Source organism: Oncorhynchus mykiss, chromosome 11, assembly GCF_057628025.1.
Source record: "Oncorhynchus mykiss isolate SJ-2025 chromosome 11, ASM5762802v1, whole genome shotgun sequence".
In the NCBI taxonomy this organism is placed as follows: domain Eukaryota; kingdom Metazoa; phylum Chordata; class Actinopteri; order Salmoniformes; family Salmonidae; genus Oncorhynchus; species Oncorhynchus mykiss.
Window position 1 is genome coordinate 16,842,182 of NC_143032.1, and position 27,721 is coordinate 16,869,902.

Here is a 27,721-nt window from a genome sequence, read left to right on the forward strand (position 1 = left end):
TATCATTCTAACATTTCACATTCTCAAAATAAAGTGGTGATCCTAACTGACCTAAGACGGGGGAATTTTTACTTGGATTAAATGTCAGGAATTGTGAAAAACTGAGTTTAATGTATTTGGCTAAGGTGTATGTAAACTTCTGACTTCAACTGTATACACACACATCCGTGTCTATGAATATCCTATCTTTACCCAACCAGCTTCCCTGGTGAGCAGTAGCACCCATCCCTGAGAGGAGTCCAGACATCACATGACATCAGATCAGGAGTTGGCCGTCCCAGCTAAGCCTCAGGTGCTGCTAACGCGGGAGACATGGTCACATGACCTCGGCCCGGAGCATCAACACCTGGTACCACAGCTCTCTGCTCACACGGGTCTGGTAAAATAGATAACACGTAGGGCCAGGAGTTTTTCTCAGTAATGTGACCTGACCAATCAAACCTAGTACCTAACTAGAACCCAGAGTTTTTGTCAGGAAAACCTACTAGCTCTAAGTCATACACTGCGGATAGCCACAAGGAGGAATGTGCAGTTGTTCGTAACTTGTAACACCCATAATGATTTTATCCCTCCTGCTGCTCAGAGCTTCAGTTGTTATTTAGCCATAGAGTCACAGTCTAGGCATGCCTTCTGTAGTGGCCTTGCAGGGAGGGAGAGAGATGGTGAGAGTGTGAGTCAGTCAAATAGGGAAGAGTCAAAGAAAACAAGAGAAACAGAGGTCAAGAGGGGATAGAGTAAGTAAAGAGGGAGAGATAGAAAAAGGGGGATGGCTTACTCTATACTCTTGCATTGGTGCTCTTCTGGCCATGTGCCAGAGTACTGCCATGTGCCAGAGTACTAATCATATTCAAACTATAACCACACACACACACACACACACACACACTGGGAGGCTTTCTTGAGTGGCAGGGCCATGTGAGCTCCTAAACATGTGCTATTCTGGGCAGGGGAGGAGTAAAGCAGAGAGGAGGGGAAAGCAAGGGTTAGTTTGGGGTCTTTTCTCTTTGTGTGTGAGTGAGAGGAACTGTGTCTGAGTGTTGGTGAAGTGCTGCTTTGCTGTTTAAGAAGCTGGTAGCGTAGTGAAAATGGGGTGCTGCTGCAGTAAGGAACTGAGCCCAGGCCTGCTAAGTGAGAGGACCAGGCTGCTTCAGGCATCAAGCCCAGAGGCGCTGGGGATCAAACACCAGGACAGACTACACACTAAAGCTTTGGCTCAACATGTGTCTGACGAAATGGCTCAACACACGTGTGTACCGGACGGACCGGCCAAACGGAAACTTCAGGAACAGGAGAAGAAGAACAATGTCATCCCGGACAACGTGTCGACAGGCCCCAAGGCGAGGCATAGCAGTGTCAGTGGCATGCGGAGTGGGGGGCTACTCACTCCGCAACACTCACACGAGGAGGAACTGGCTATTATTAACGCCTCCACAGGCCCCAGCATGGTCACACAGACAAACACGGACACACACACACACATGGACTCGACGGAGGCAGGCGTGCCACACACAAATGCTGCCAAGGCCAGGACCAGCTGTGGGAATGTTCCATATTTGGAGGGGAGTGTGAAGAGCCCATTAAAACAAAAGATAGCAGAGTACACTATGGATAATTCCGTTAGACAAAGGATACAGAGCACCATGGAGAACCCACCCAAACAGAAGATGGAGAAGACAATGGAGAACCTAGCGAAACAGATAGAGAATACCATTCAGAACCCAGACAGACAGAGGATAGAGAACACTGTGGAGAGCCCAGTGAGACAGAGGATAGCGGAAAACGCCCTGCTCAGGTCTACTTGGTTCAACCAGACCCCGGAGCCCGGCCAGGAAGAGACAGAGGGCTGGAGGACCCCCCTGGTCGGAACATCCCCAACCCACCAGCTGTATAATATCAGAGCTGGGGGGGATTCCACTAGAGTAGGAGCAGAGGAAGATGAGGAGGAAGACTGTGTCATCAGGGCAACCCTGGGGCGGGGTTTCAGGGCCAGAGCTCAGAGCTTCTACAGCATCTGTTCCATCGATGCTGACGACCTCGACACTGACCAATCCAACACAGAGGAACAGACAACCTTCATCCAATCACACACAGAGGAACCTACAGCAATCCAATCACACATAGCCAAAACTACATCCTCTATTCAATCACACGTAGCCGAACATACAGCTTCTATCCAGTCACACATAGCCGAACCTACAGCTTTCCAATCACATTTAGAGGAACATACAGCCTCTATCCAATCACAAGCAGAAAAACCTAAAGCCAATGACCAATCACACAGAGTGGAATCTGCAAAGGCTGACCTATCGCACATAACGGAACCCAAGGCTTCTGAACCCATGGCTTCTGACCAATCAAAAACAGTTGAATTTACAGCCATCGACCAATCACAAACATTGGAACCAACAGCCTTTGACAAATCCCACGGTGAGCCCCCCGAGGAACCTGTTCTGCCGGACCTTCTCTGGAGAAGCTATGAGGACCCTCAGACTTCACAACAGGACAGCTCCATCACCCCCGGAGACACCAGGACCCCACCACTAACTGGAGACATTACAGATCCCGACATACTTGAGCTGACGTCACGCCAGGAGGAGAGTGTGTGTGTGAAGGACGAGAATGTGTGTGTTAAGAAGACAGGTCTTTTGTCCACAGTGAAGACTGTTGATAGCAGCCAGGAAGGAGAAAACACAAAGAGGGATTTGAACCTTCATGATACTCAAAACAATATTCCCACCACCACATACCCCTGCCCTCCTAACCCTACCCTTACAGAGGAGCAGCTCACACACAGCCCCAGCCTTAGCTCTAGCCCCAACTCCAGCCCCCTGCTTGGGGCAGTGGATGGGGCCACATGTGTAGAGGAGATGGAGAGGATTGAGGTATACCAAGCTGTCTCAGTGAGGATGATCAGTGAGGGGCTGAAAGGAGAGACAGAGGATGAGGAGGAGGAGGAGGAGACCATACTCAGCAGCACAGTGGAAACCACACTAACAGAGGTATCACCAGTCTCCACACTCTCTTCACTATCCACAGTCTATCCAGTCTACGCAGTGTCTCTACCCATGGACTTTACTGTCCACTCATTCAAATCTGACCTTAGACCAGTGGATATGGAACATGAAGTTGGAACAAAACCTGATCAGTATGATATTACTTCTGACAGCAACGCCAAGCCTGATCAAAACACAACACATGTGTATGCTGGGAGACCTGATAGGGATGATGTAAAACCTACTGGAAATAACAGAAGCCCTGTTGATGACTCAGAACTCACTGATTGGCCAGTCCAGGCTGAGGATATAGTGGGAAGGTCTGCAGCAACAGAGAAGGAGCCGGAAACCAGTGTGGAACAGAAACACTGGCAGGAAATGGCTGCCATCACCAGTCACCCCACAAGAGAGAGCAGCTATCCTCAGAATTGTAGAGAGGACAGAGAGAGCAGCAATCCTTCTCAGGGTTGGGAGGACAGAGAGAGCAGCAATCTTTCTCAGGGTTGTGAGTACATAGAGAGCAGCCATATTTCGCAGGGTTGTGAGGACATAGAGAGCAGCCATATTTCTCAGGGTTGTGAGGACAGCGAGAGCGGCCATCTCTCTGAGAAAAGAGGAGGCTCTACTCCTGTCCCTCAGGACCTGCCTAGTGGGGACATTCACTTACAGCCCTGCAAAGGTCCTCCATCCTCCTTGTCCCATTTCCTTTCAATAGGTTCAGAATGGAGAGATGGGAGGTTGAGTTCAGAGGGAGGAACTGAACCCACTGACTGCATAAACCTGTCTGAGAAGAACACAGGAGACGGAACACACACGGAGGACAGAACACACGCGGAGGACGGAACGCACGCGGAGGACGGAACACACACGGAGGACAGAACACACGCGGAAGACAGAACACACGCGGAGGACGGAACACACGCGGAGGACGGAACGCACGCGGAGGACAGAACGCACGCGGAGGACGGAACGCACGCGGAGGACGGAACGCACGCGGAGGACGGAACGCACGCGGAGGACGGAACGCACGCGGAGGACGGAACGCACGCGGAGGACGGAACGCACGCGGAGGACGGAACGCACGCGGAGGACGGAACACACGCGGAGGACGGAACACACGCGGAGGACAAAACACACGCGGAGGACGGAACACACGCGGAGGACGGAACACACGCGGAGGACGGAACACACGCGGAGGACGGAACACACGCGGAGGACGGAACACACGCGGAGGACGGAACACACGCGGAGGACGGAACACACGCGGAGGACGGAACACACGCGGAGGACGGAACACACGCGGAGGACGGAACACACGCGGAGGACGGAACACACGCGGAGGACGGAACACACGCGGAGGACGGAACACACGCGGAGGACGGAACACACGCGGAGGACGGAACACACGCGGAGGACGGAACACACGCGGACAAAAGGGCAGAGATACACACTGAGAATAGAATATCCCTCCTAGAGGAATGTGTTGCAACAGACAGCCTCAGTAGCGTGTGTAGTGTAAGAATACAGTCTGACAGTAGTTTAGGGACACTCCCTGAGGACACTGAGTGTAGTAATATAGCAACAAATGACAGTGTGTTTGTCACCCCTGTTTTCCCACCTGTGACATTTGAATTCAGCCCATTTGATGAACCCCTGAAGTTTGTTTCCCACGGCGATGACTGCTCAGATGTGAACTACCCTGTAGACGATGCAACGACGGCAGATTCCTATTTGTTGGTGGGAGTGCTGGGGGTGGAGCCTGATCAGATTGACGTTTACGCCTCGACCCCCTCTTACCAGATACAGTTCCTGGGTCAGGGGTCACTGGCTGTCACCACGGACATGGACACCATGGGGGTGAGAGGACAGGTCGAGGAAGGGGGCATGATAGACATGGTGTCAGAACTGCTGGGAGAGGAAGGGGACCCCACCCTCTCTGGCCTCTATCCCTCTCCCTGGACGCATTTAGGGCCAGGGCTGGTAGAGGAAGAGGTATGTGGAGGATGGGCCCAGGGGCTAGCCCAGGGTATGGTCCCCAGCCAGGGTGAGGGTGAGGAGGGCTGCGAGGAGGAGCAGCCCTCTAGCTCCATGGCCCTGCTGGGAGTCTACCCCACCTACAGCACTCTTCTGCCTCAGGACTCTTGTCTCTGGGAATGGCACCATCAGTACCAGCCTGTGAGTACTTCAGTGGTGTGTGTGTGAGCTGTAGGGGTGAGAAAATACACGTACAGTGCATTCGGAAAGTATTCAGACCCCTTCACCTTTTCCACATTTTGTTACTTTACAGCCTCATTCTAAGATTGATTTAAAAAATATTTTCCCCTCATCAATCTATACACAATACCCCATAATGACAAAGCAAAAACAGGTTTTTAGAAACGTATAAAAATGTATAAATGTATAAAAAAAAAAGAAATATCACATTTACTTAAGTATTCAGACCCTTTACTCAGTACATTGTTGAAACACCTTTGCCAGTGATTACAGCTTCGAGTCTTCTTGGGTATGACGTTAACAAGCTTGGCCTTCAATGCTGCAGACATTTTTTGGTACCCTTCCCTAGATCTGTGCCTCGACACAATTCAGTGTCGGAGCTCTACGGACAATTCCTTCGACCTCATGACTTGGTTTTTGCTCTGACATTCACTGTCAACTGTGGCACCTTATACAGGTGTGTGCCTTTCCAAATCATGTCCAATCAATTGAATTTACCACAGGTGGACTCCAATCATGTTGTAGAAACATCAAGGGTGATCAATGGAAACAGGATTCACCTAATCTCAACTTCATTGCAAAGGGTCTGAATACTTATGTAAATAAGGTATTTCAGTTTTTTATTTTCAAAGAATTTGCACAATTTTTTTAGACATTATTCAAAAAATTTGCTTTATCATTGCGTAGATTTTAATTTAATATATTTAAGAATAAGGCTGTGAGGAAAAAGTCAAGGGGTCTGAATACTTTCCGAATGCACTGACAGTGGTGGCCAAAAATATTGGCACCCTTGCACTTAAGTAACTCACAATTTTCCCTAAAAATATGTTGAAATTGAACAACGTCTCCACACTTCTTTATTTCACTGTTAATATTACAGAACCTTTGTTTTTGATTCAGAACTTAATATATCCATTAAAATCAGAAAATAAACAGAAATGGCATTGACAAAATTGACACCCTACTTAATATTTGATAGTACAGCCTTTGGTCAAAATAACTGCAATCATGTGCTTCCTATAACCAGCAATCAACTTCCTGCACCTCTTTACTAGCAGTTTGGCCCACTCTTGTACAAACTGCTCCAGTTCTCCCAGATTGGAAGGGTGCCTTCTCCTAACTGCTGTTTTCAGATCTCTCCACAAGTTTTCAATGGGATTTAGATCTGGACTCATTGTTGGCCACTTCAGAACAGTCCAGCATTTTGTCTTGAACCATTGAACCATGTACACGTCTAGCATGGCTGGCTGTTAACCAGGAAGGTAAGCATGTGGAAGTAGACAGAGTATGGAACAGCGCCTAGCCATTCGTCCAGAGGTGGAAAGAGCTACTGGGTGTACAGGCTTTTTGAAGTGTGTTTGGGGTCATTGTCCTGTTGGAAGACCCATGAACTTTGATCGTGACTCAGCTTTTTGATACTGGGTTTAATATTGCATTCCAAAATACCTTGGTATTCAGCTGATTTCATGATGCCATGCACACATTCAAGGCACCCAACGCCAGAGGCAGCAAAGCAACTCCAAAACATCACTGAACCACCATGTTTGACTGTAGTGAAGGTGTTATTTTCTTTGAAAGCTTCCTTTTGTTTTCTGTAAACATAGAAACCTCTCATTTGGTCTCATCTGTCCACAGGACATTCTCCTAGAAGGATTTGGGCATGCTCAGGTGTGTTTTATCAAATTGCAGTCTGGCTTTCTTATGTCTGTCTCTCAGAAGTGGGGTCCTCCTGGGTCTCCTACCGTATAACCCCCTTTCATTGAGTTGGCGACGGATGGTGCAAGTTGAAACTGTCATACCTTGTGTCTGAAGTTCAGCTTGAATCTGTGTGGCAGTTGACCGCAGTGCTTTCTCCACCATTCAAACAATCCTTCACTGCAATCTTCCATCAAGGTCTCTCTTGCGGACACATCCAGTGTGGTTGGCTACAGTGGCATGGGCCTTAAATGTCTTGATAACATTACGTACGGTGGAAACAGGAACATCAAGGTCTCTGGAGATGGACTTGTAGCCTAGAGATTGTCCATGCTTGGCTACAATGTTGTGTCTGACCTCAGGTAATACTCCGGTTTTCTTTCTTTTCTCCATGCTCATTACGGTACACACAGTGGCACAACAGGAAAATGAGTCCTTTTCTCTATTCAATCTGGTTGAATACATGAGGTTTATACTGCAGGAACCTTCAACTCACCACAGCTGAGTTCAATTCCAATATATATGAGAATCACCTGCTTGAAATCTAATTATTTCTAACCCCTTCTAGAAGGTGCCAATAATATTGTCCCGGTCATTGTAGAATTTCGTTGTGGAATTAGCTAAGATTTAGTAAATAAATTCAGATTTTTTTTTTCTTGTTCAACTGCACACCGAAGACATACATATGTGGATACCAAAATATGTTTTAGTTTCAACAGTTTTCTGGAAGAAATGGTGCATTATTTGAAAAAGTGCAAGGGTGCAAATATTTTTTGGCCACGACTGTGTATGTCAATTTGCTGACGTTTAAAGACACTGAGGTTGTGTGTGTGTGTGTGTGTGTGTGTGTGTGTGTGTGTGTGTGTGTGTGTGTGTGTGTGTGTGTGTGTGTGTGTGTGTGTGTGTGTGTGTGTGTGTGTGTGTGTGTGTGTGTGTGTGTGTGTGTGTGTTCTCTTGCAGAAATCCACCCTGGTCTCTGAGCTCAACCCCAACGCTCAGGTATGGGCCAATCACATGCTTAGTCTGGACCACTCAGGCCCCATCTACACTGACTCCCGTCTACCATGGCTAGCCGTTAACCAGGAAGGTAAGCATGTGGAAGTAGACAGAGTATGGAACAGCGCCTAGCCATTCGTCCAGAGGTGGAAAGAGCTACTGGGTGTGCAGGCCTTTTCTTTGGCTTTTATTTCGGTCAGTCTTGTAAATGCCGCTACCTGATTGGTCCTCAGGGTATGACCAGGGATATGACCTGGAGGAAGTGGGCGAGGCTCAGCTGGAACCGAGCGTCGTAGAATTCACAACGGTCACTATGGGAAACCTATCAACCAATGGCCTGGTCCAGGACAGCTGTATATCAGGTACTAACGTTGCTGGCTGATGGAGCTTAGAGCAAACAGGACTGTTTATCAGATGACATCTGATACAAATATTATATGTTATTGATGTTTTCAGAGGAGCTCATCGATCAACTGAAGACCTCACTGGAGTCCTGTCTGTCACGGTACGTATGTGTCACAGGCGGCTGATGGCACCTAAAAGAGCAACTGCCCCTAAAAACTTCTCATTTTGAAAATGGTCTATGTGGCATCAATATGAGTCAGAAACATTTATTATAGAATACAAAGTGTAAATAGGATCAGTTTGGTCATAAAGTCAGTCTCGTCCAACTGAGATTTGCGAGATGATAAGAGAAAATGGTATGTCACGGAATGAAGAGTACCGTAAGAGTGGTCAAATTTGGTTTGGCATTCGATATCCCTATGGGGCTAGTTAAGGACCATCAGTAAATTAAACAATGTACATTTAACAATATTTTTAAAAGTCAGTAGCTCAAAATTTCAATGACTTAAAAACCAACTATAAATTGTAGAAAGTCATATACAAATATTGAAAACAATTGACGAAGACAACTAAAAGATGTGCAACATGAAAATACGGTCCCATTTACATTGTGTACATTTAGTAGGCAGTGAGTTTTTAAAAAACTGATTGGCTGATGTCCCCTCAGGGAGAACCTTGCCAACGACCTCTACCTCGTCTCCCAGATGGACAGCGACCAGTTTGTTCCCATAACAACGCTAGCCAACCTCGACCACATCAAGAAGCTCAGCACGGACTTGGAACTCATCTCTGACGTCCTCAAGTGTGAGTAAACTTGTTTTGTGTGTATGTATGTATGTATGGACGTATGTGGGTTATTGTTGTATTGTATTACATGATTGGGTAAGATGTTTACTGGAGGGAAGGCTCTGACCGTGTCCTGTCTCCTGATTGGCTCGTAGCCTTGCCGCTGGTGGAGGTGGCAGAATGTGGGCAAAAGGTACGGCCCAATCAGGGACGCTGTATCGTCATCCTCCGAGAGGTCCCGGAGACCACACCCCCAGAGGTAAGAACCCGCCTGTTAGAAACCTGTCTTAGTCCATGGGCCAGCTGAAAAAGGTCCACTTTGTGGTGGCAAAGGTTTGATGGAATTAAATTGTTCCCCACAAGCTCCTGATCAAATTGATATATGATAGCCTCTCCAAAAAAAATGCTTTCTATGTTTTTCACACAATTATACATCTTGTTGTAAGGGAGTCTATGCAATAGAATGTTTGCACACTGATAAAGGTCACATGCTCATTCAAAATGACTGTCAAAGGTTTTTATCAATAAAATGTCACAATACTCTGCAGAGTGTTCGATTTGCAAGGAGACCCCCAGCCCCGCTAAAACCATAGACAACTACGTGCTGTTTTCAAGGGATTGTTAAATAAACTATTTGTTTTTAATATAATCTCTTCTTGAAGAGCATAGTCAGAACTACTCATTTCAGATTATTCCACATCTAGCTCTATCATCAGAGTTGTACAGCAAGTAACTGCATGCTTTCATGATCAGCCAAAATCAATAGATCATGTCATTTCAGATACATGTATCCCTTTGGCATGTAGCTAGCTAAGCAAACATGTCAATCTTGCGTCATCAGAGATTAGGCTTTTGGAAAGAGCTTGACATCAGTCCTTGTCCTGGTAAAATTGTCTGTCGGACTTCTGTCATCAACCCTATAGATGGCAAGCAAATCAAACAATATTTGGATATACAGTGCCTTGCGAAAGTATTCGGCCCCCTTGAACTTTGCGACCTTTTGCCACATTTCAGGCTTCAAACATAAAGATATAAAACTGTATTTTTTTGTGAAGAATCAACAACAAGTGGGACACAATCATGAAGTGGAACGACATTTATTGGATATTTCAAACTTTTTTAACAAATCAAAAACTGAAAAATTATTATATATCAAAATTATTCCAAAATATAAACACAACATGTAAAGTGTTGGTCTCATGTTTCATGAACTGAAATAAAAGATCCACAAACTGTTCCACAAAAAGCTTATTTCTCTTTCATTTTTTGCACAAATTTGTTTACATCCCTGTTAGTGAGCATTTCTCCCTTGTCAAGATAATCCATCAACCTGACAGGTGTGGCATATCAAGAGGCTGATTAAACAGCAAGATCAGTACACAGGTGCACCTTGCGTTGGGGACAATAAAAGGCCACTGTAAAATGTGTAGTTCTGTCACACAACACAATGCCACAGATGGCTTGACTGCAGGAATGTCCACCAGAGTTGTTGCCAGAGAATTTAATGTTAATTTTACTACCATAAGCTGCATCCGACATCGTTTTAGAGAATTTGGCAGTACGTCCAACAGGACTAAATACCGCAGACCACATGTAACCACCCCAGTGGGTGCAAGGCGCATTCATTTCTGCCCCTCTGCCCAGTCATGTGAAATCAGGGCCTATCAGGGCCTAATGAATTTATGTCAATTGACTGATTTCCTTATGTCAATTGTAACTCAGTAAAATCTTTGAAATTGTTGCGTTTATATTTTATTTTATTATAGTTCATCCCCTGAAAGTTAGCTTGTTAACTGGCCATATTGACGTAATTTGTTATTAGCTAGGTAGCCAATTTGACGTGGCCCATCAATCACTGTAACCTATCATGTCTATCAGCAGCAATCGTGATTAAACACACTTGAAAATAATGTTGAAAAGGGTATCATGTTAGCTAACTTTGCTAGGTAGGCCTATATTGGTTGGAGAGAAAAGTACATTAGGTCTACTTACCACTATGTTTAGCCAACTGTACAATGTTTCTACCTGTAGCTTGCAAAGTAAACCTTATCAGCTCATGTTGTCAATGTCAGTACATTGGCAAATGCGCCCTACTAGTGCTTGACAGAGCCCACAAAGGATGGGAAATAACCTAAACCACTCATACTTGTCAGGTATAGTTCACTTTATTTGTAAAAAAATATCAAATTAATGGTGGCCAATATTGACAGATACCATGATGCTAACCTGAAATTGCATGATCAATTGATGTTTTACTGAACATGAAAAGCATACAGGTACTTGCTGTATAACTCTGATGATAGAACTAAATGTGTGCAATTGTTTTGCATAGAATAATCGGAAATGTCTAGTTCTTAACTATGCTCTTCAATGTTTACATACTGTTTTCCCTACTTGATATGCATATACTGTATTCTAGTCAAGGCCTATCCTTAACTATTGCTGGACACGTACTATTCTATCCTAAATATTCAGATATACTACATATTCTATCCATACATTTCTGTCCATAATGTCTATGCATCCCATCATATACATATCTATTTATGTTCTGGACTCTGTTGGGAGCTAGGAATTTGTGTTTATGTCTCCCTGGCCATCATCATCTTAAAATGATGCTCTCTAACCTTCAAAGGAACAAGTTATTTAATGAAACCTAATCATTTCGTATACATTAGTTCAGTGGCTAGTTGACACGTTATAGAAATCATGTCATCGTGATTAGACAAAATCCAGCAATTGGACCATTGCTGATGCCATCGACAACCCTTAGCAGCCACTAACCAATACATATTTCAGTAGACCCTATACTACATTGTACTATTTTTCCACAAAAAAAGTGTAACTACTCACCATCTATGAAGGCTGTAAAGCTAAGGCTTTAATACTTCACCAGCTATGTAAGTTGATGCCCTCATCATCAGGTGGCTTGTTAAAATGTCATATTTGGAATGCAGTGTATATGACAGGATTCAAGACATATTTACAATTTAAACAATATGGCATAATATTGTATATCAATATAGTCACTACAAACCAGGGAAAGATCCCTTTAGAAATATTATAGATACATTTTTAAATGTTTGAAAATAAAATATAGATATCAGTGATGCAAATACAAATACAAAACCATTGATATGAGTAGTGTTTTTGGTACATTTTTGGAACAGTTTTGCTAATGTTTTACAAAGATTATATATCTTGCAAACCTGGCTAAATTGGTTGTGTTATTTGCATAACTATAATCCATTTTTTTATTGCCATTAGGTATATTCCACCTATTAATGAAAGAGCTGTGACAATGTCAGACCAATCAAATGTAAACCAATGGAGCTGGTTTGCAGCCATATTGGAAAATGTTAAATCAACAATATATTGGCGTCATTGTTTAGATTTTTTTTTGCTTTATGTGTACTTGGTGTACTCATTATTAAGGCATTTTGCAAAAATGATTAACTGTACCTCTTTGCTGGACATAATGCATTCCTATGGGATTTCAAATAGTGTGCAATGTATGGGAAGGTTTCAGATTACATTCCTTGATGTTAACATAATTAATAAAATCACATTGAATATAATGTTGATTAATAAAAAAGCAGTGAATGCTTCTAGAACAAAGTGTTTTAATGTAATATTTTTGGGAAACGGCAACAAAACAGCAGTTTGGACAGCTTTTTTGGCATATATTTGGCATACCACTCTTCTGGTAATATTTTGGTGAATACATATAACTGACATACTTGGGCCATCATTAACACAATGCTTAGCATATTTATGTTTTCCCGACCTTTATGTAATTCACATGATTTCAAGTGTTCTGTTTGTGTCAAGGGTTAATGGTTACGAGACTCGATGCTGTACGTTATGTATTAAACTCATATCTGTTTATAGTAACTGAAACCAGACTGGATGTACAAGGACTGAGGACACTGATATGTTATTGTATTGAGGACCTTATGAACACTGTGTGACTCTGCAGCAGCTGGCAAAGTATTTTGTTGCGACTCCGTACAAGCCTCCCAGGCTGATGTTTATGGAACATTGGTGCTGTGAGATTGGGATTTAAGGCCCTGCTTAGAGAATGCCAGTTAGACATTTTCTCTGCTTCTGTGCTGTAGGTGTGTCCCTGTCTCCCTTGTAATAAACCAGATTGATTTATGATTGGCTATATTCCAAGAGTGCTCTTCTTTAATTCACCCCTTTACAGTTACCATACAGTGCTTTCAGAAAGTATTCAGACCCCTTCACTTTTTCCACATTTTGTTATTTTACAGCCTTATTCTAAAATTGATTATTAAATTGTTTTTTGACCCCTCAATCTACAATCTGCCAACAATTACAAATGTTTGCAAATTTATTTATTTTTAATTAAAAGTTGAATATCACATTTACTTAAGTATTCAGACCCTTTACTCAGTATTTTGTTGAAGCACCTTTGGCAGCGATTACAGCCTTAAGTCTTCTTGGGAATGACGCTACAAGCTTAGCACACCTGTAATTGGTGAGATTCTCCCATTCTGTTCTGCAGATCCTCTCAAGCTCTGTCACGTTGGATAGGGAGCATCGCTGCACAGCTATTTTCAGGTCTCTCCAGAGATGTTCGTTCGGGTTCAAGTCCGGGCTCTGGTTGGGCCACTCAAGGACATTCAGAGACTTGTCCCCAAGCCACTCCTGCGTTGTCTTTGCTATGTGCTTTGGGTCGTGGTCCTAATGGAAGGTGAACCTTCGCCCCCAGTCTGAGGTCCTGGGTGCTCTGGAGCAGGTTTTCATCAAGAATTTCTGTATACTTTGCTCCGTTCACCTTTCCCTCGATCCTGACTAGTCTCCCGCTGAAAAACACCCTCACAGCATGATGCTGCCACCATGCTTCACAGTAGGGATGATGCCAGGGTTCCTCCAAACGTGACGGTTGGCATTCACGCCAAAAAGTTCAACCATCAAATCAGAGTTTCTTGTTTCTCATGGTCTGAGACTCCTTTAGGTGCCTTTTGGCAAACTCCAAGCGGTATGTCATGTGCCTTTTTCAGAGGAGTGGCTTCCATCTGGCCACTCTACAAGAAATGAATACAATTTTATTTGTCACATGCGCTGAATACAAGAACACCTTACAATGAAATGCTTACTTACAAGTCCTTAACCAACAATGCGAGGCTATATACAGGGGGTACCGGTACAGAGTCAATGTGCGGGGGCACCGGTTAGTCAAGGTAATTGAGGTAATATGTACGTGTAGGTAGAGTTATTAATGTGACTATGCATGGATAATCGATAATAAACAGTGAGTAGCAGCATCGTAAAAGAGGGGGGGGGGGGGTGCAAATAGTCTGAGTGGCCATTTGATTAGATGTTCAGGAGTCTTATGGCTTTGGGGTAGAAGCTGTTTAGAAGCCTCTTGGACCTAGACTTGGCGCTCCGGTACCGCTTGCCGTGCGGTAGCATAGAGAACAGTCTATAACCAGGGTGGCTGGAGTCATTGACAATTTTTAGAGCCTTCCTCTGACAGAGGTCCTGGATGGGAGGAAGCTTGGCCCAGTGGTGTGCTGGGCCGTACACACTACCCTTTGTAGTGCCTTGCGGTCGGAGGCCGAGCAGTTGCCATAGCAGACAGTGATGCAACCAGTCAGGATGCTCTTGATGGTGCAGCTGTAGAACCTTTTAAGGATCTAAGGACCCATGCCAAATCTTTTCAGTCTCCTGAGGGGGAATAGGCTTTGTCGTGCCCTCTTTATGACTGTCTTGGTGTTCTTAGACCATGTTAGTTTGTTGGTGATGTGGACACCAAGGAACTTGAAGCTCTCAACCTGCTCCACTACAGCCCTGTCGATGAGAAGGGGGGCGTGCTCGATCCTCCTTTTCTTGTAGTCCACAATTATCTCCTTTTGTCTTGATCACGTTGAGGGAGAGGTTGTTGTCCTGGCACCACATGGCCAAGTCTCTGACCTCCTCCCTATAGACTGTCTCATCATTGTCGGTGATCAGGCCTACCACTGTTGTGTCACTGGCAAATTTAATGATGGTGTTGGAGTCGTGTCTGGCCATGTAGTCATGAGTGAACAGGGAGTACAGGAGGGGACTGAGCACGCACCCCTGAGGGGCCCCCGTGTTGAGGATCAGCGTGGCGGATGTGTTGTTACCTACCCTTACCACCTGGGGGCGGCCCGTCAGGATGTCCACAATCCAGTTACAGAGGGGGGTGTTTAGTCCCAGGGTCATTAGCTTAGTGATGAGCGTTGAGGGCACTATGGTGTTGAATGCTGAGCTGTAATCAATGAATAGCATTTTCACATAGCTGTTCCTTTTGTCCAGGTGTGAAAGGGCAGTGTGGAGTGCAATAGAGATTGCATCATCTGTGAATCTGTTAGGGTGGTATGCAAATTGAAATGGGTCTGGGGTTTCTGGGATAATGGTGTTGATGTGAGCCATGACCAGCCTTTCAAAGCACTTCATGGCTAAAGACGCGAGTGCTACGGATCGGTAGTCATTTAGGCAGGTAACTTTAGTGTTCTTGGGCACAGGGACTATCGTGGTCTGCATGAAACATGTTGGTATTACAGACTCAGACAGTGAGAGGTTGAAAATGTCAGTGAAGTCACTTGCCAGTTGGTCAGCGCATGCTTGGAGTACACGTCCTGATAAACCGTCTGACCCTGCGGCCTTGTGAATGTTGACCTGTTTAGGTCTTACTCACATCGGCTACGGAGAACGTGATCACACAGTCGTCTGGAACAGCTGATGCTTTCATGCATGTTTCAGTGTTACTTGCCTCTAAGCGAGCACAGAGGTAATTTAGCTCATGTCACTGGGCAGCTCGTGGCTGTGCTTCCCTTTTGTGTTCTGTAAGAGTTTGCAAGCCCTGACACATCCAACGTGCATCGGAGCCGGTGTTGTACGGTTCGATCTTAGTTCTGTATTGACGCTTTGCCTGTTTGATGGTTCGTCGGCAGGCATAGCGGGATTTCTTCCGGGTTAGTGTCCCGCTCCTTGAAAGCGGCAGCTCTTTTAAAAATATATATATATTTCATCTTCACCAGTTGAGAACAAGTTCTCATTTACAACTGCGACCTGGCCAAGATAAAGCAAGGCAGTGTGACAAAAACAACACAGAGTTACACATGGGATAAACAAACGTATAGTCAATAACGCAATAGAAAAATCTGTATACACTGTGTGCAAATGAAGTAAGGAGGTAAGGCAATAAATAGGCCAATGGTGGCAAAGTAATTACAATTTAGCAATTTATACTGAAGTGATATATGTGCAGATGAAGATGTGCAAGTAGAAATACTGGTGTGCAAAAAAGCAGAAATACAAAAACATGTATGGGGATGAGGTAAGTAGTTGGATTCGGATGGGCTATTCACAGATGGGCTGTGTGTAGCTGCAGCGATCAGTAAGCTGCTCTGACAGCTGACGCTTAAAGTTAGTGAGGGAGATATGTCTCCAACTTCAGTGATTTTTTTTTGCAATTCGTTCCAGTCATAGGCAGCAGAGAACTGGAAGTAAAGGCAGCCAAAGGAGGTGTTGGCTTGGGGATAACCAGTGAAATATACCTGCTGGAGCATGTGCTACGGGTGGGTGTTGCTATGGTGACCAGTGAGCTGAGATAAGGCGGGGCTTTACCTAGCATAGACTTATAGATGACCTCGAGCCGATGGGATTGGCGACAAATATGTAGTGGAGGGCCAGCCAACAAGTGCATACTACCCGGTGGGTAGTTTATGGGGCTTTGGTGACAAAAATGGATGGCACTGACAGCATGAGTGAAGGAGGCTTTGTTGCGAAATAGGAAGTCGATTCTAGATTTCATTTTGGATTGGAGATGCTTAATGTGATTCTGGAAGGAGAGTTTACAGTCTAACCAGACACCTAGGTATTTGTAAATGCCCACATATTCTAGATCAGAACCCTCCAGAGTTTTGATGCTAGTCGGGCGGGAGGGTGCGGGCAGCAATCAGTTAAAGAGCATGCACTTAGTTTTACTAGCATTTAAAAGCAGTTGGAGGCCACGGAAGGAGTGTTGTATGGCATTGAAGTTCATTTGGAGGTTTGTGAGCACAGTGTCCAAAGAAGGTCCAGATGTATACCGAATGGCGTCCTCTGCATAGAGGTGGATCAGAGAATCACCAGCAGCAAGAGCGACATTATTGATATATACAGAAAAAAGAGTTGACCCGAGAATTGAACCCTGTGGCACCCCCATAGAGACTGCTAGAGGTCCGGACAACAGGCCCTCCGATTTGACACACTGAACTCTATCTGAGAAGTAGTTGGTGAAACAGGCAAGGCAGTCATTTGAGAAGCCAAGGCTATTGAGTCTCCCGATAAGAATGCGGTCGAAAGCCTTGGCCAGGTCGATGAAGATGGCTGCACAGTACTGTCCTTTATCGATGGCGGTTATGATATCGTTTAGGACCTTGAGCGTGGCTGAGGTGCACCCATGACCAGCTCGGAAACCAGATTGCATAGTGGAGAAGGTATGGTGGGATTCGAAATGGTCAGTGATCTGTTTGTTAACTTGGCTTTCGAAGATTTTAGAAAGGCAGGGCAGGATGGATGTAGGTCTATAACAGTTTGGGTCTAGAGTGTCTCCCCCTTTGAAGAGGGGGATGACCGCAGCAGCTTTCCAATCTTTGGGGATCTCAGACGATACGAAAGAGAGTTTGAATAGGCTAGTAATAGGGGTCCAGCTGATTTGTAGGGATCCAGATTTTGCAGCTCTTTCCGAACATCAGCTGTCTGGATTTGGGTGAAGGAGAGGGGGGGGGGGGGGGGCTTGGGCATGTTGCTGCAGGAGGTGCTGAGATGTTGGCCGGGGTAGGGGTAGCCAAGTAAAAAGCATGGCCAGACGTAGAAAAATTCTTATTGAAATGATCGATTATCGTAGATTTAACGGTGGTGACAGTGTTTCCTGTCCTCAGTACAGTGGGCAGCTGGGAGGAGGTGCTCTTATTCTCCATGGACTTTACAGTGTCCAAAAAATTATTGGAATTAGTGCTACAGTATGCAAATTTCTGTTTGAAAAAGCTAGCCTTAGCTTTCCTAACTGACTGAGTATATTGGTTCCTGACTTCCCTGAAAAGTTGCATATCGCGAGGGCTATTCGATGCAAATGCAGAACACCACAGGATGTTTTTGTGCTGGTCAAGGGCAGTCAAGTCTGGAGTGAATCAAGGGCTGTATATGTTCTTAGTTCCACATTTTTTGAATGGGGCATGGTTATTTAAGATGGTGAGGAAAGCACTTTTCAAGGGCAACCAGGCATCCTCTACTGACGGGATGAGGTCAATATCCTTCCAGGATACCCGGGCCAGGTCGATTAGAAAGGCCTGCTCACTGAAGTGTTTTAGGGAGCGTTTGACAGTGATGAGGGATGGTCGTTTGACCGCGGACCCATTAGGCACACAGGCAATGAGGCAGTGATCGCTGAGATCTTGGTTGAAGACAGCAGAGGTGTATTTAGAGGGCAAGTTGGTCAGGATGATATCTGGTTACGGATTTGGTTACGGAGTTGAGGTTATACCTGGTAGGTTCCTTGATCATTTGTGTGAGAACAGCAACTTGTGAGCTAAAGCTCTACCCTTTAGCTCAGTGCTGATGTTGCCTGTAATCCATGGCTTTTTGTTGGGGTATGTACGCACAGTCACTGTGGGGCTGACGTCATCTACACACTTAGTGATTAGAGCGTTGGACTAGTAACCGGAAGGTTGCAAGATCGAATCCCCGAGCTGACAAGGTAAAAATCTGTTGTTCTGCCCCTGAACAAGGCATTTAACCCACTGTTCCTAGGCCGTCATTGAAAATAAGAATTTGTTCTTAACTGACTTGCCTAGTTAAATAAAGGTCAAATAAAAAATTGATCAAGCCAGTGACTGTTGTGGTGTACTGAATGCCATCGGAATATATTCCAGCCTGTGCTAGCAAAACAGTCCTGTAGTTTAGCATCTGCTTCATCTGACCACTTTTTTATTGACCGAGTCACTGGCACTTCCTGCTTTAGTTATTGCTTGTAAGCAGGAATCAGGGGGATAGAATTATAGTCAGATTTGCCAAATGGAGTGCGAGGGAGAGCTTTGTACGCGTCTCTGTGTGTGAAGTTTTTTTTTTCCCCTCTGGTTGCACATTTAACATGCTGGTAGAAATTAGGTAAAATAGATTTAAGTTTCCCTGCATTAAAGTCCCCTGCCGCCTCTGGATGAGAGTTTTTCTGTTTGCTTATGGCCGTATGCAACTCATTCAGTGCAGTCTGAATGCCAGCATCGGTTTGTGGTGGTAAATAGACAGCTACGAAGAATATAGATGAAAACTCTTTTGGTAGATCGTGTGGTCTACAGCTTTTCATGAGATACTCTACCTCAGGCGAGCAAAACCTCAAGACTTTCTTAGATATCGTGCACCAGCTGTTGTTTACAAATATACATAGACTGTCACCCCTTGTCTTAAGAGAGGCTGCTGTTCTATCCTGCCGATACAGTGTGTAACCTACCAGCTGTATGTTGTTCATGTCATATGATGTTACAGTTTTTAATATCCTGTTGGTAGGATATACGTGCTTGCAGTTCGTCCACTTTACTATCCAGCAATTGTACGTTGACCGATAGTACCGTTGGCAAAGGCAGATTAGCCACTCATCGCCGGATCCTTACAAAGCACCCCGATTACCTTCCGCGATATCTCCGTCTTTTTCTCCTGCGATTGACAGGGATGAGGGCCTCGTCGGGTGTCTGGAGTAAATCCCTCTCGTCCAACTCATTAAAGAAAAATTATTTGTCCAGTTTAAGGTCAGTAATCGCTGTTCTGATGTCCAGAAGCTCTTTTCGGTCATAAGAGACGGTAGCAGCAACATTATGTCCAAATAAGTTAAACACAATGCAAATAAAACAACAAAAGAGCATGGTTGTTTAAGAGCCCATAAAACGGCAGCAGTCCCCTCCGGTGCCATTATACATAATAAAGGCCTGATTGGTGGAGTGCTGCAGAGACAGTTGTCCTTCTGGAAGTTTCACCCATCTCCACAGAGGAACTCTGGAGCTCTGTCAGAGTTACTATTGGGTTCTTGGTCACCTCCCCGACCAAGGCCCTTCTCCCCCAATTGCTCAGTTTGGCGTGCAATTGGCATGTTGACTGCAGGAATGTCCTCCAGAGCTGTTGCCAGAGAATTTAATGTTGATTTCTCTACCATAAGCCACCTCCAATGTCATTTTAGATAATTTGGTAGTATGTCCAACCGGCCTCACAACCGCAGACCAAGTGTGTGGCGTTGTGTGGGCGAGTGGTTTGTTGATGTTGTGAACAGAGTGCCCCATGGTAGTTTTTGGGTTATGGTATGGGCAGGCATAAGCTACGGACAATGAACAGAATTGCATTTTAAAGTTGTCAATTTGAATGCACAAAAATACTGTAACGAGATCCTGAGGCCCATTGTGAAGCCTATTTTTTTTAGGGTATCTATGACCAACAGATGCATATCTGTATTCCCAGTCATGTGAAATCCATAGATTAGGTTCTAATGAATGTATTTAAATTGACTGATTTCCTCATATGAACTGTAGCGCAGTAAAATCTTTGAAATTGTTGCATATTGCGTTAATATTTTTGTTCAATTTATGTTAAATTTGTCCTGTTGGCCCATGGATTATGTGTGTGTTTCAGTGCTGATGTTGTGCGTGTTTATTTTGTTAAACCACCAGGACGTAAAGGCTCTGTTTGCGTGTGAGAGCCTCCCCAGGATCCAGAGCTGTGAGTTTGCCCAGAACGACAACTGGTTCATCACCTTTAAAACTGAGGCTGACGCTCAACAGGTACAGCTGGGAGAGACAGAGACTGGGGTTACGGAGGTTAACAACAGCTGGGAGAAGGATTGATTCTCTAGACATTCATGCACATTTCATTCAGCTGCAAATTTCATTCACGTGTGTGTGTGTGTGTGTGTGTGTGTGTGTGTGTGTGTGTGTGTGTGTGTGTGTGTGTGTGTGTGTGTGTGTGTGTGTGTGTTTGTGCTTGTGTGTGTGTGTGTGTGTGTGTGTGTGCTCCAGGCATTTCAGTACCTGAGAGAGGAGGTGAGGACATTCCAGGGAAATCCCATCAAGGTGAGTTGAGACGTTTTATTTATTTAACCTTTTATTCAACTAGGCAAGTCAGTTAAGAACAAATTCTTATTTACAATGATGGCCTACCCCTGCCAAAATCTAACCTGATCTAAATATTTTTCTATACATGATGCAAGTGCCAGTCACATGATCAAAGATTGATTGATTGCTTTGTTGAATAATAAATTGATCAGGCACGGATCAAGGCCAATGTGATGGCAGTCACATCTTACACTCCAAAGAATGGCTACAGGCCCCGCACAATGGACTCCTGCACAAATCAGCAGCCTTACAACCCATACTACACCCCTCCCACTTTCCAGCAGCCCCTCCCACAGCTTTACCCAATGACCAATCAAAGCTTGGATGCCATGGCCGGATACACGGACCCTGACCTGGTGAGATGGACACACACACATACAGATGCAGGTACAAGCATTTTCTCTCACACTGGTGTCATTGGTGTTGTGTACAGCAGATGGCGTCATTATCTGGCTTCATGAACGGCTTCCCAGGAGGCCCCAGCTTCAAAATATCCCCCTCATACAGACACAGGTACTACACTCCTCACTCTTTCTCATTCTGGAGAGACGTCTCTCTCCTTCTCCCAAGCTATCATTCTCTCTCTATTTCTTGATGTTGGAACCATGGTTGTAGTTAGGTTGTTGTGATGTTACATGTGTTTCTCTCTCTCCTCCAGTAGGGGGCACCGTGGGCAGCGGGACCAGAGGCGGCGGTCTGGCGACAGGGAGCCAGGCCTTCTGGATGACCCCCCCTTCTTCCCAGAGCATGTACCAATAGGACGCCCCCCTGGCCCCCACAGGCAGGGCCCGCCACGGTTACCAGGCAACAGGCGTATGGAGGGAGAAGGGGGTCGACGTGGAGGGAGAAGGGAGTCAGGGTCCTCCCCAAGAACTGGCATAGGAAGGTAATGACCTCTAACCTCCAGCCCTTAGAGACAGGACACTTCCTGATAACTTATGTTCAGGAGAGACTAAACAGAAGATAAAAATGTTTTTGAGGTACCACGTGAACTGAAGGAAGATAATAGCTATGTTTTCATTAACTTGTCCAGTGATTTTATTTTTTTACATTTAAAAAGTTTACATAGATGCTAAACTTGAATGCTATGCTACAGTGCGTTTCCATTGAACTATATTATCAATAAAATGAGCTGGATGTAATAATTTCACACCTAAAAACCTACAATGTCGAATAGAAATGAATTGTTTGAAGTTTTTCCAATACCTACAGTATTTAGGCAAATTGCGCTTTAGGCCTAATAACTTGGCGACAGCTTGTAGCCTGCAAAGCCAGCATGGATAGAATGCAATAATTGACTAATATTTACCATATTCGAATAATTCTTATGTGCCAACGTATCGCCAAGGTCCATGGTACCATTTTGAAACTTTCACTCCTGTAGATCTGAAATAATTGGATGATGAAACTTGCCAGACAACCAGAACAGCAAGGCAAAGCAATTCAGGCATTCAGAAAGTAAGGACAATAATATATTTTGCAAGCAGTGGGCATTAGAATGAAATGTGGAGTGGAGCTTTATAGTCACGAGCACGGCCGACCAGCTCATTAGACAGAATTAGGCGGCCACCTATGGCATCAGATTGACGAGGGCAGTATTTTCTGAGCTAAACTGACCAAGACGCACCTCCAACAACAACACATGAAACCCCACATAATTCTGCCCAAAAGCAATGACAATTTCTCACAACTAGTGGCATAAGGGCTTTTTAGCTGAGTGCGATAAGTGATAAGCAGCGCAAAATATTTTGCTCGTCCATTCACAGGGCGCCTCTCCATGGTACTGTTGGAGAGACGCATCGCTGTGGCGCGACACCAACGCAACGTTCCATAAATCATGTACAGTAACAGATATAGGATATGGTGAAAAGAGTATGTGGCCTTTTCTGTAGCCTACAGGCTGGAGATGAAATGTATGACAATGTACTGAGACACTTTTTACATCATGTAGGTTTCTCCGATCAAATAGCCTTACCTAAATGGTGCCCCATTCCACTAAAAACACACTGACATGTTAACAAACAACATATCCTAAAAACAGGACAAGTCAAAGGAGAATGAACAACCACAAGTGTTTCACCCCATTGTCATGATCAGTGATTTCATGTTAGTATCCGTCAATTGTTTTGACAAGCTGATCATAGCGAAAAATAAAATACTTCTGCATTTCCAGCTTTGTAAACACATTGTAAAATAGGCTCACAATAACTCCTGATAAAGTTGGGTAGCTGATATTCAGAGCTTAAATAGCCTAATTTATTAGTCACAGGAATCAGGATTAATAAAGCCAATGCTACGGCCAACCACATGGAATGACACTCATAAAATTCTGTTGCTGGCCACATGGTGACCCCAGTAAGCACGAGCCAAAGACTTTTTGATGTTTTATAAACTGTAGTCTTACCATATACAGTGCATTCGGAAAGTATTTAGAACCCTTGACCTTTTCCAAGTGTTGTTAAGTTACAGCCTTATTCTAAAATGGTTTGAATTGTTATTTTTCCTCATCAATCTACACAAAATACCTCATAAACTGGTTTACATAAGTATTCAGACTCAGTGCATTGTTGAAGCGCCTTTGGCAGTGACTTACATACTTGAGTCTTCTTGGGTATGATGCTACAAGCTTGGCACGCCTGTATTTGAGAAGTTTCTCCCATTATTCTCTGGAGATTCTCTCAAGCTCTGTCAGGTTGGATGGGGAGCGTCGCTTCACAGCTATTTTCTGGTCTCTCCAGAGATGTTTGATCGAGTTCAAGTCTGGGCTCTGTCTGGAACTCTCAAGGACATTCAGAGACGTGTCCTTCGTTGTGTTGGCTGTGTGCTTAGGGTCGTTGTCCTATTGGAAGGTGAAACTTTGCCCCAGTCTGGGGCAAGTTTTCATCAAGGATCTCTCTGCACTTTGCATTCATCTTTCCCTCGATCGTGACTAGTTTCCCAGTCCCTGTCGCTGAAAAACATCCCTACAGCATGATGCTGCCACCCATGCTTCACCGTATGGATGGTGCCAGGTTTTCTCCAGACGTGATGCTTGGCATTCAGGCCAAAGAGTTCAATCTTGATTTCATCAGACCAGAGAATCTTTAGGTGCCTTTTTTCAAACTCCAAGCGGGCTGTCATGTGCCTTCTACTGAGGAGTAGCTTCCGTCTGGCCACTCTACCATAAAGGCCTGATTGGTGGAGCGCTGCAGAGATGGTTATCCTTCTGGAAGTTTCTCCCATCTCCACAGAGGAACTATGGAGCTTTATCAGAGTGACCATTGGGTTCTTGGTCACCTCCCCGACCAAGGCCCTTCTCCCCCGATTGCTCATTTTGGCCGGGCGGTCAGCTCTAGTCTTGGTGGTTCCAAACTTATTCCATTTAAGAATGATGGAGGCCACTGTGTTCTTGGGGATCTTCAATGCTGCACAATTTTTTTGGTACACTTCCCCAGATCTGTGCCTTGACACAATCCTGTCTCGAAGCTCTACGGACAATTCCTTCGACCTCATGGCTTGGTTTTCACAAGCACTGTCAACTGTGGGATCTCATATAGACAGGTGTTTGCCTTTCCAAAGCATGTCCAATCAATTGAATTTATCACAGGTGGACTCCAATGAAGTTGTAGAAACATCTCAAGGATGATCAATGGAAACAGGGCACACCTGAGCTCAATTTTGAGTCTCATAGCAAAGGGTCTGAATACTTATGTAAATAAGGTATTTTGGCTTTTTATTTTTAATATATTTGCAAAAATTTCAAAAAACGGTTCCTGCTTTGTCATTATGAGGTATTGTGTGTAGATTGATGAGATTTAAAAAATATCTATATAATCCATTTTAGAATAAGGCTGTAACGTAACACAATGTGGAAAAAGTGAAGGGGTCTGAATACTTTCCGAATGCACCGTAGATGGGCATTCATAAAATGATATTTCAGGCAACACTGTAGGCTACACCTCAGTAAGCATGGACTGGCACTGATGCCTTTTGCACGTCATTTTTTGGTGCAGTCCGGACCGACCTTGATTTCCACATCCACTGATATTCGTTTTTGGTCCGGTCCAGACATTGGTTTTTGGTCTCGCCTAGAATGGCAGAACGGCATCCGTTACGCGATGACATCATGGGCCCTGCATACTTTCAACATTTTTCAGCAATCAATATTTTTTTGAAAAATACTTTAAAAATGTTTGATTGTCTTAGTAAAGCTTGACAAAAGAAAAATCCACCTGTCGAACGGATAGAAATTTTGACGATCTTTAGAAAAGTTATCCAATATCTGTTCTTTCCATTACACGTGCCGCAGTAATATTTTTGTTGAATAAAGCTGGGTCAATGAGAAACCTGCCTATTGATTCTCTCTCTCTGAAGGAGAGGCCCCATTGGTCAGAGGAGGAGAAGAGATGAGAAGTACACTGTAAGTACTTAACATGTGGATGGCTTTGGGAAAATGTTAAGGAGAAGCTCTTACTTGTGTTGTTTTTGTGTGTCTGTGGATATGTATGTTTGTATATAACAATATGTGTATATAAACGTATGTACGTTTAGAGAGAGCCCCCCAAGTCGCCCCCCCGCTCCTTGTCTCCCAGTCTGGAGCTTGGCCCTAATAGCTTCCCCCCGCTGCCCCCAGCAACAGCCTCCAGAGAAACACTTACCATAGCAACCTGCAACCACAAGGTAAGCAAGAGTCACACACACATACACACTCACACATGCCGTCTACTTTCTTGTAAGGTTGTTTTTCTTGTTACAGTGTGCAGTTACATACAGCAGTACCAGCCAACCAACCACTGTGACATTACAAGACCTCCAGCCTATCACAGCATTGCCTCAGAAAAACCTCCCCCCAGAGTAAGTTTATTCTCCTTCCTTTGAATCATCATTGCTGTGGAATGGGTCCCTTTCACAATGTGTTTTGTATGATTACTTCAAGGAAGAAGAATACATGCAGACTCATGTCTGTGTTATGGTTGTGTTGTGTTATGGTTGAGGGTTGTGGTTGATGGTGGTTGTTGTTGTACCACAGGAAGCTGAAGGAAACCATGTCATCTCTCAAGAGGACCACAGCAGCTCCTCCGACCGTGAAAGAACCTATCCAGACCACGAAGGAAAACAGACTAGCAGTGGTGAGACACCTCACAGACTACAGAGACAAACTGGTTATTAGTGAATGTAGTGTATGCTGGGTACTGACCTGTCCTGTGTTGTGATTGGTTAGGAGTCCAAGAAGCCAAGCTACGCTGAGATCTGCCAAAGGATACGAGCCAATCAAACGCTTTGCGCAAACCCCATTGACCACACCCCATCCGGGGCGGAGCTTGCCCCAGCCTATCCTGCACAGGAGTCTGACCAGGCTCAGTTACCACGGTGACCAGAGTGAGCTGGTTACTTTTGGTTGGGGAGGGCAAGAGGGGAGGAGGAGAGAAGAGGAGGACGTTTTTCAAGCCAAAGGAAAAAAATCTATAGCCCTTTAATGTTGAGGTTTTCATTTATTTTATTTATAAAGTTTAGTTAGTTTTAGAAGCCAAGTTGTAGAACTCTTGTTTTTCTCTGCTGTCTGTCTGTCCGTCTTGTGTCTGTCTGTCTGTCTGACTGACGGAAGTCTCTGAATTCTTTACGGTTTAATATTGATTAATTTATTTTTATGAATATAGATTAGTATTTAGACCATCAGACATACTTCTGTATTAATTCCTAAGTCTAAATAACTTCCGCGGAACAGTTACAGTAACTACACGGGAACACACTGAAACAGTTACAGTAACTACACTGGAACACACTGGAACAGTTACAGTAACTACACTGGAACATACTGGAACAGTTACAGTAACTACACTGGAACACACTGGAACAGTTACAGTAACTACACTAGAACATGCTGGAACAGTTACAGTAACTACACTGGAACATACTGGAACAGTTACAGTAACTACACTGAACACACTGGAACAGTTACCGTAACTACACTGGAATTCACTGGAACAGTTACAGTAACTACACTGGAATTCACTGGAACAGTTACAGTAACTACACAGGAACACACTGGAACAGTTACACTAAGTACAAACAGCCAGACACTGAGTGCCAAGAAGCTAAAAAGCAATGATTTCATATCAAAATTTGTTTCTGCATGAGTTTTAGATGTATTTATTTACTGTTTTATTTAGATGGGATGTCTTGTGTGTTTATTGGTTTGTGTTGTTTTGAGTTTGGAGGGTGGGTGTCTGTTTAGAAGAGAAACATCTGAGGTGGATATTGATATGTGTACATACAACACTGTTAGCATTAACAACTTGAATTTGATTTGGAATCTGGGGTAGCTGGAGGGAGAGGGTGGGGGATGTAGATAAAACTTCCAGTTCGCATGTCCTATGTTTGAGAGAGATTAACTGTGTAAATGTGGTTAATCGATACAGAATATTCTATTTTTTTCTGTACAGATGTAAATAATTTGACTATTATTAAATAAGTGCCTTTAATAATAAACAATTGAAAACTCTATGCTCGCTTATTTATTGTAAGGGAGCCTTCCCTTTAGTCGTAGGCTGTGGTCAGATTGGCAAAGTGGCTAGTGGGTACACC

The 27,721-nt window shown here is 44.4% G+C and overlaps 1 protein-coding gene across 3 annotated transcripts; it reads left to right on the top strand.

Moving 5' to 3' along the window:
* The first annotated feature begins 942 nt into the window (after positions 1 to 942).
* Positions 943 to 27,638, top strand: LOC110535391 (la-related protein 4B). Of its 3 annotated transcripts, none has more exons than XM_021620370.3 (16): positions 943 to 5,168; positions 7,863 to 7,989; positions 8,132 to 8,260; positions 8,355 to 8,403; positions 8,911 to 9,047; positions 9,185 to 9,288; positions 20,717 to 20,827; positions 21,062 to 21,115; positions 21,310 to 21,513; positions 21,591 to 21,670; positions 21,816 to 22,043; positions 25,511 to 25,556; positions 25,688 to 25,816; positions 25,893 to 25,990; positions 26,166 to 26,265; positions 26,358 to 27,638. In XM_021620370.3, the coding sequence occupies exons 1-16, from the start codon at positions 1,086 to 1,088 to the stop codon at positions 26,508 to 26,510; spliced, it is 5,832 nt and encodes a 1,943-aa protein (XP_021476045.3). In that variant the 5' UTR covers positions 943 to 1,085; the 3' UTR covers positions 26,511 to 27,638. The 3 variants fall into 3 exon arrangements, with proteins under 3 accessions (XP_021476045.3, XP_021476046.3, XP_090045226.1); XM_021620371.3 differs by having other exon boundaries at positions 21,594 to 21,670; XM_090189100.1 differs by lacking the exon at positions 943 to 5,168 and adding an exon at positions 6,401 to 6,469.
* Positions 27,639 to 27,721: the final 83 nt, after the last annotated feature.

Bases quoted from the DNA above. Each gene is read 5' to 3' on its own strand.
- LOC110535391 (XM_021620370.3), top strand. From the start codon at position 1,086: ATGGGGTGCTGCTGCAGTAAGGAACTGAGCCCAGGCCTGCTAAGTGAG. The intron at 9,289-20,716 runs GTAAGAACCCGC...TTAAACCACCAG, and splicing joins CGGAGACCACACCCCCAGAG to GACGTAAAGGCTCTGTTTGC. The intron at 21,514-21,590 runs GTGAGATGGACA...TGTTGTGTACAG, and splicing joins GATACACGGACCCTGACCTG to CAGATGGCGTCATTATCTGG.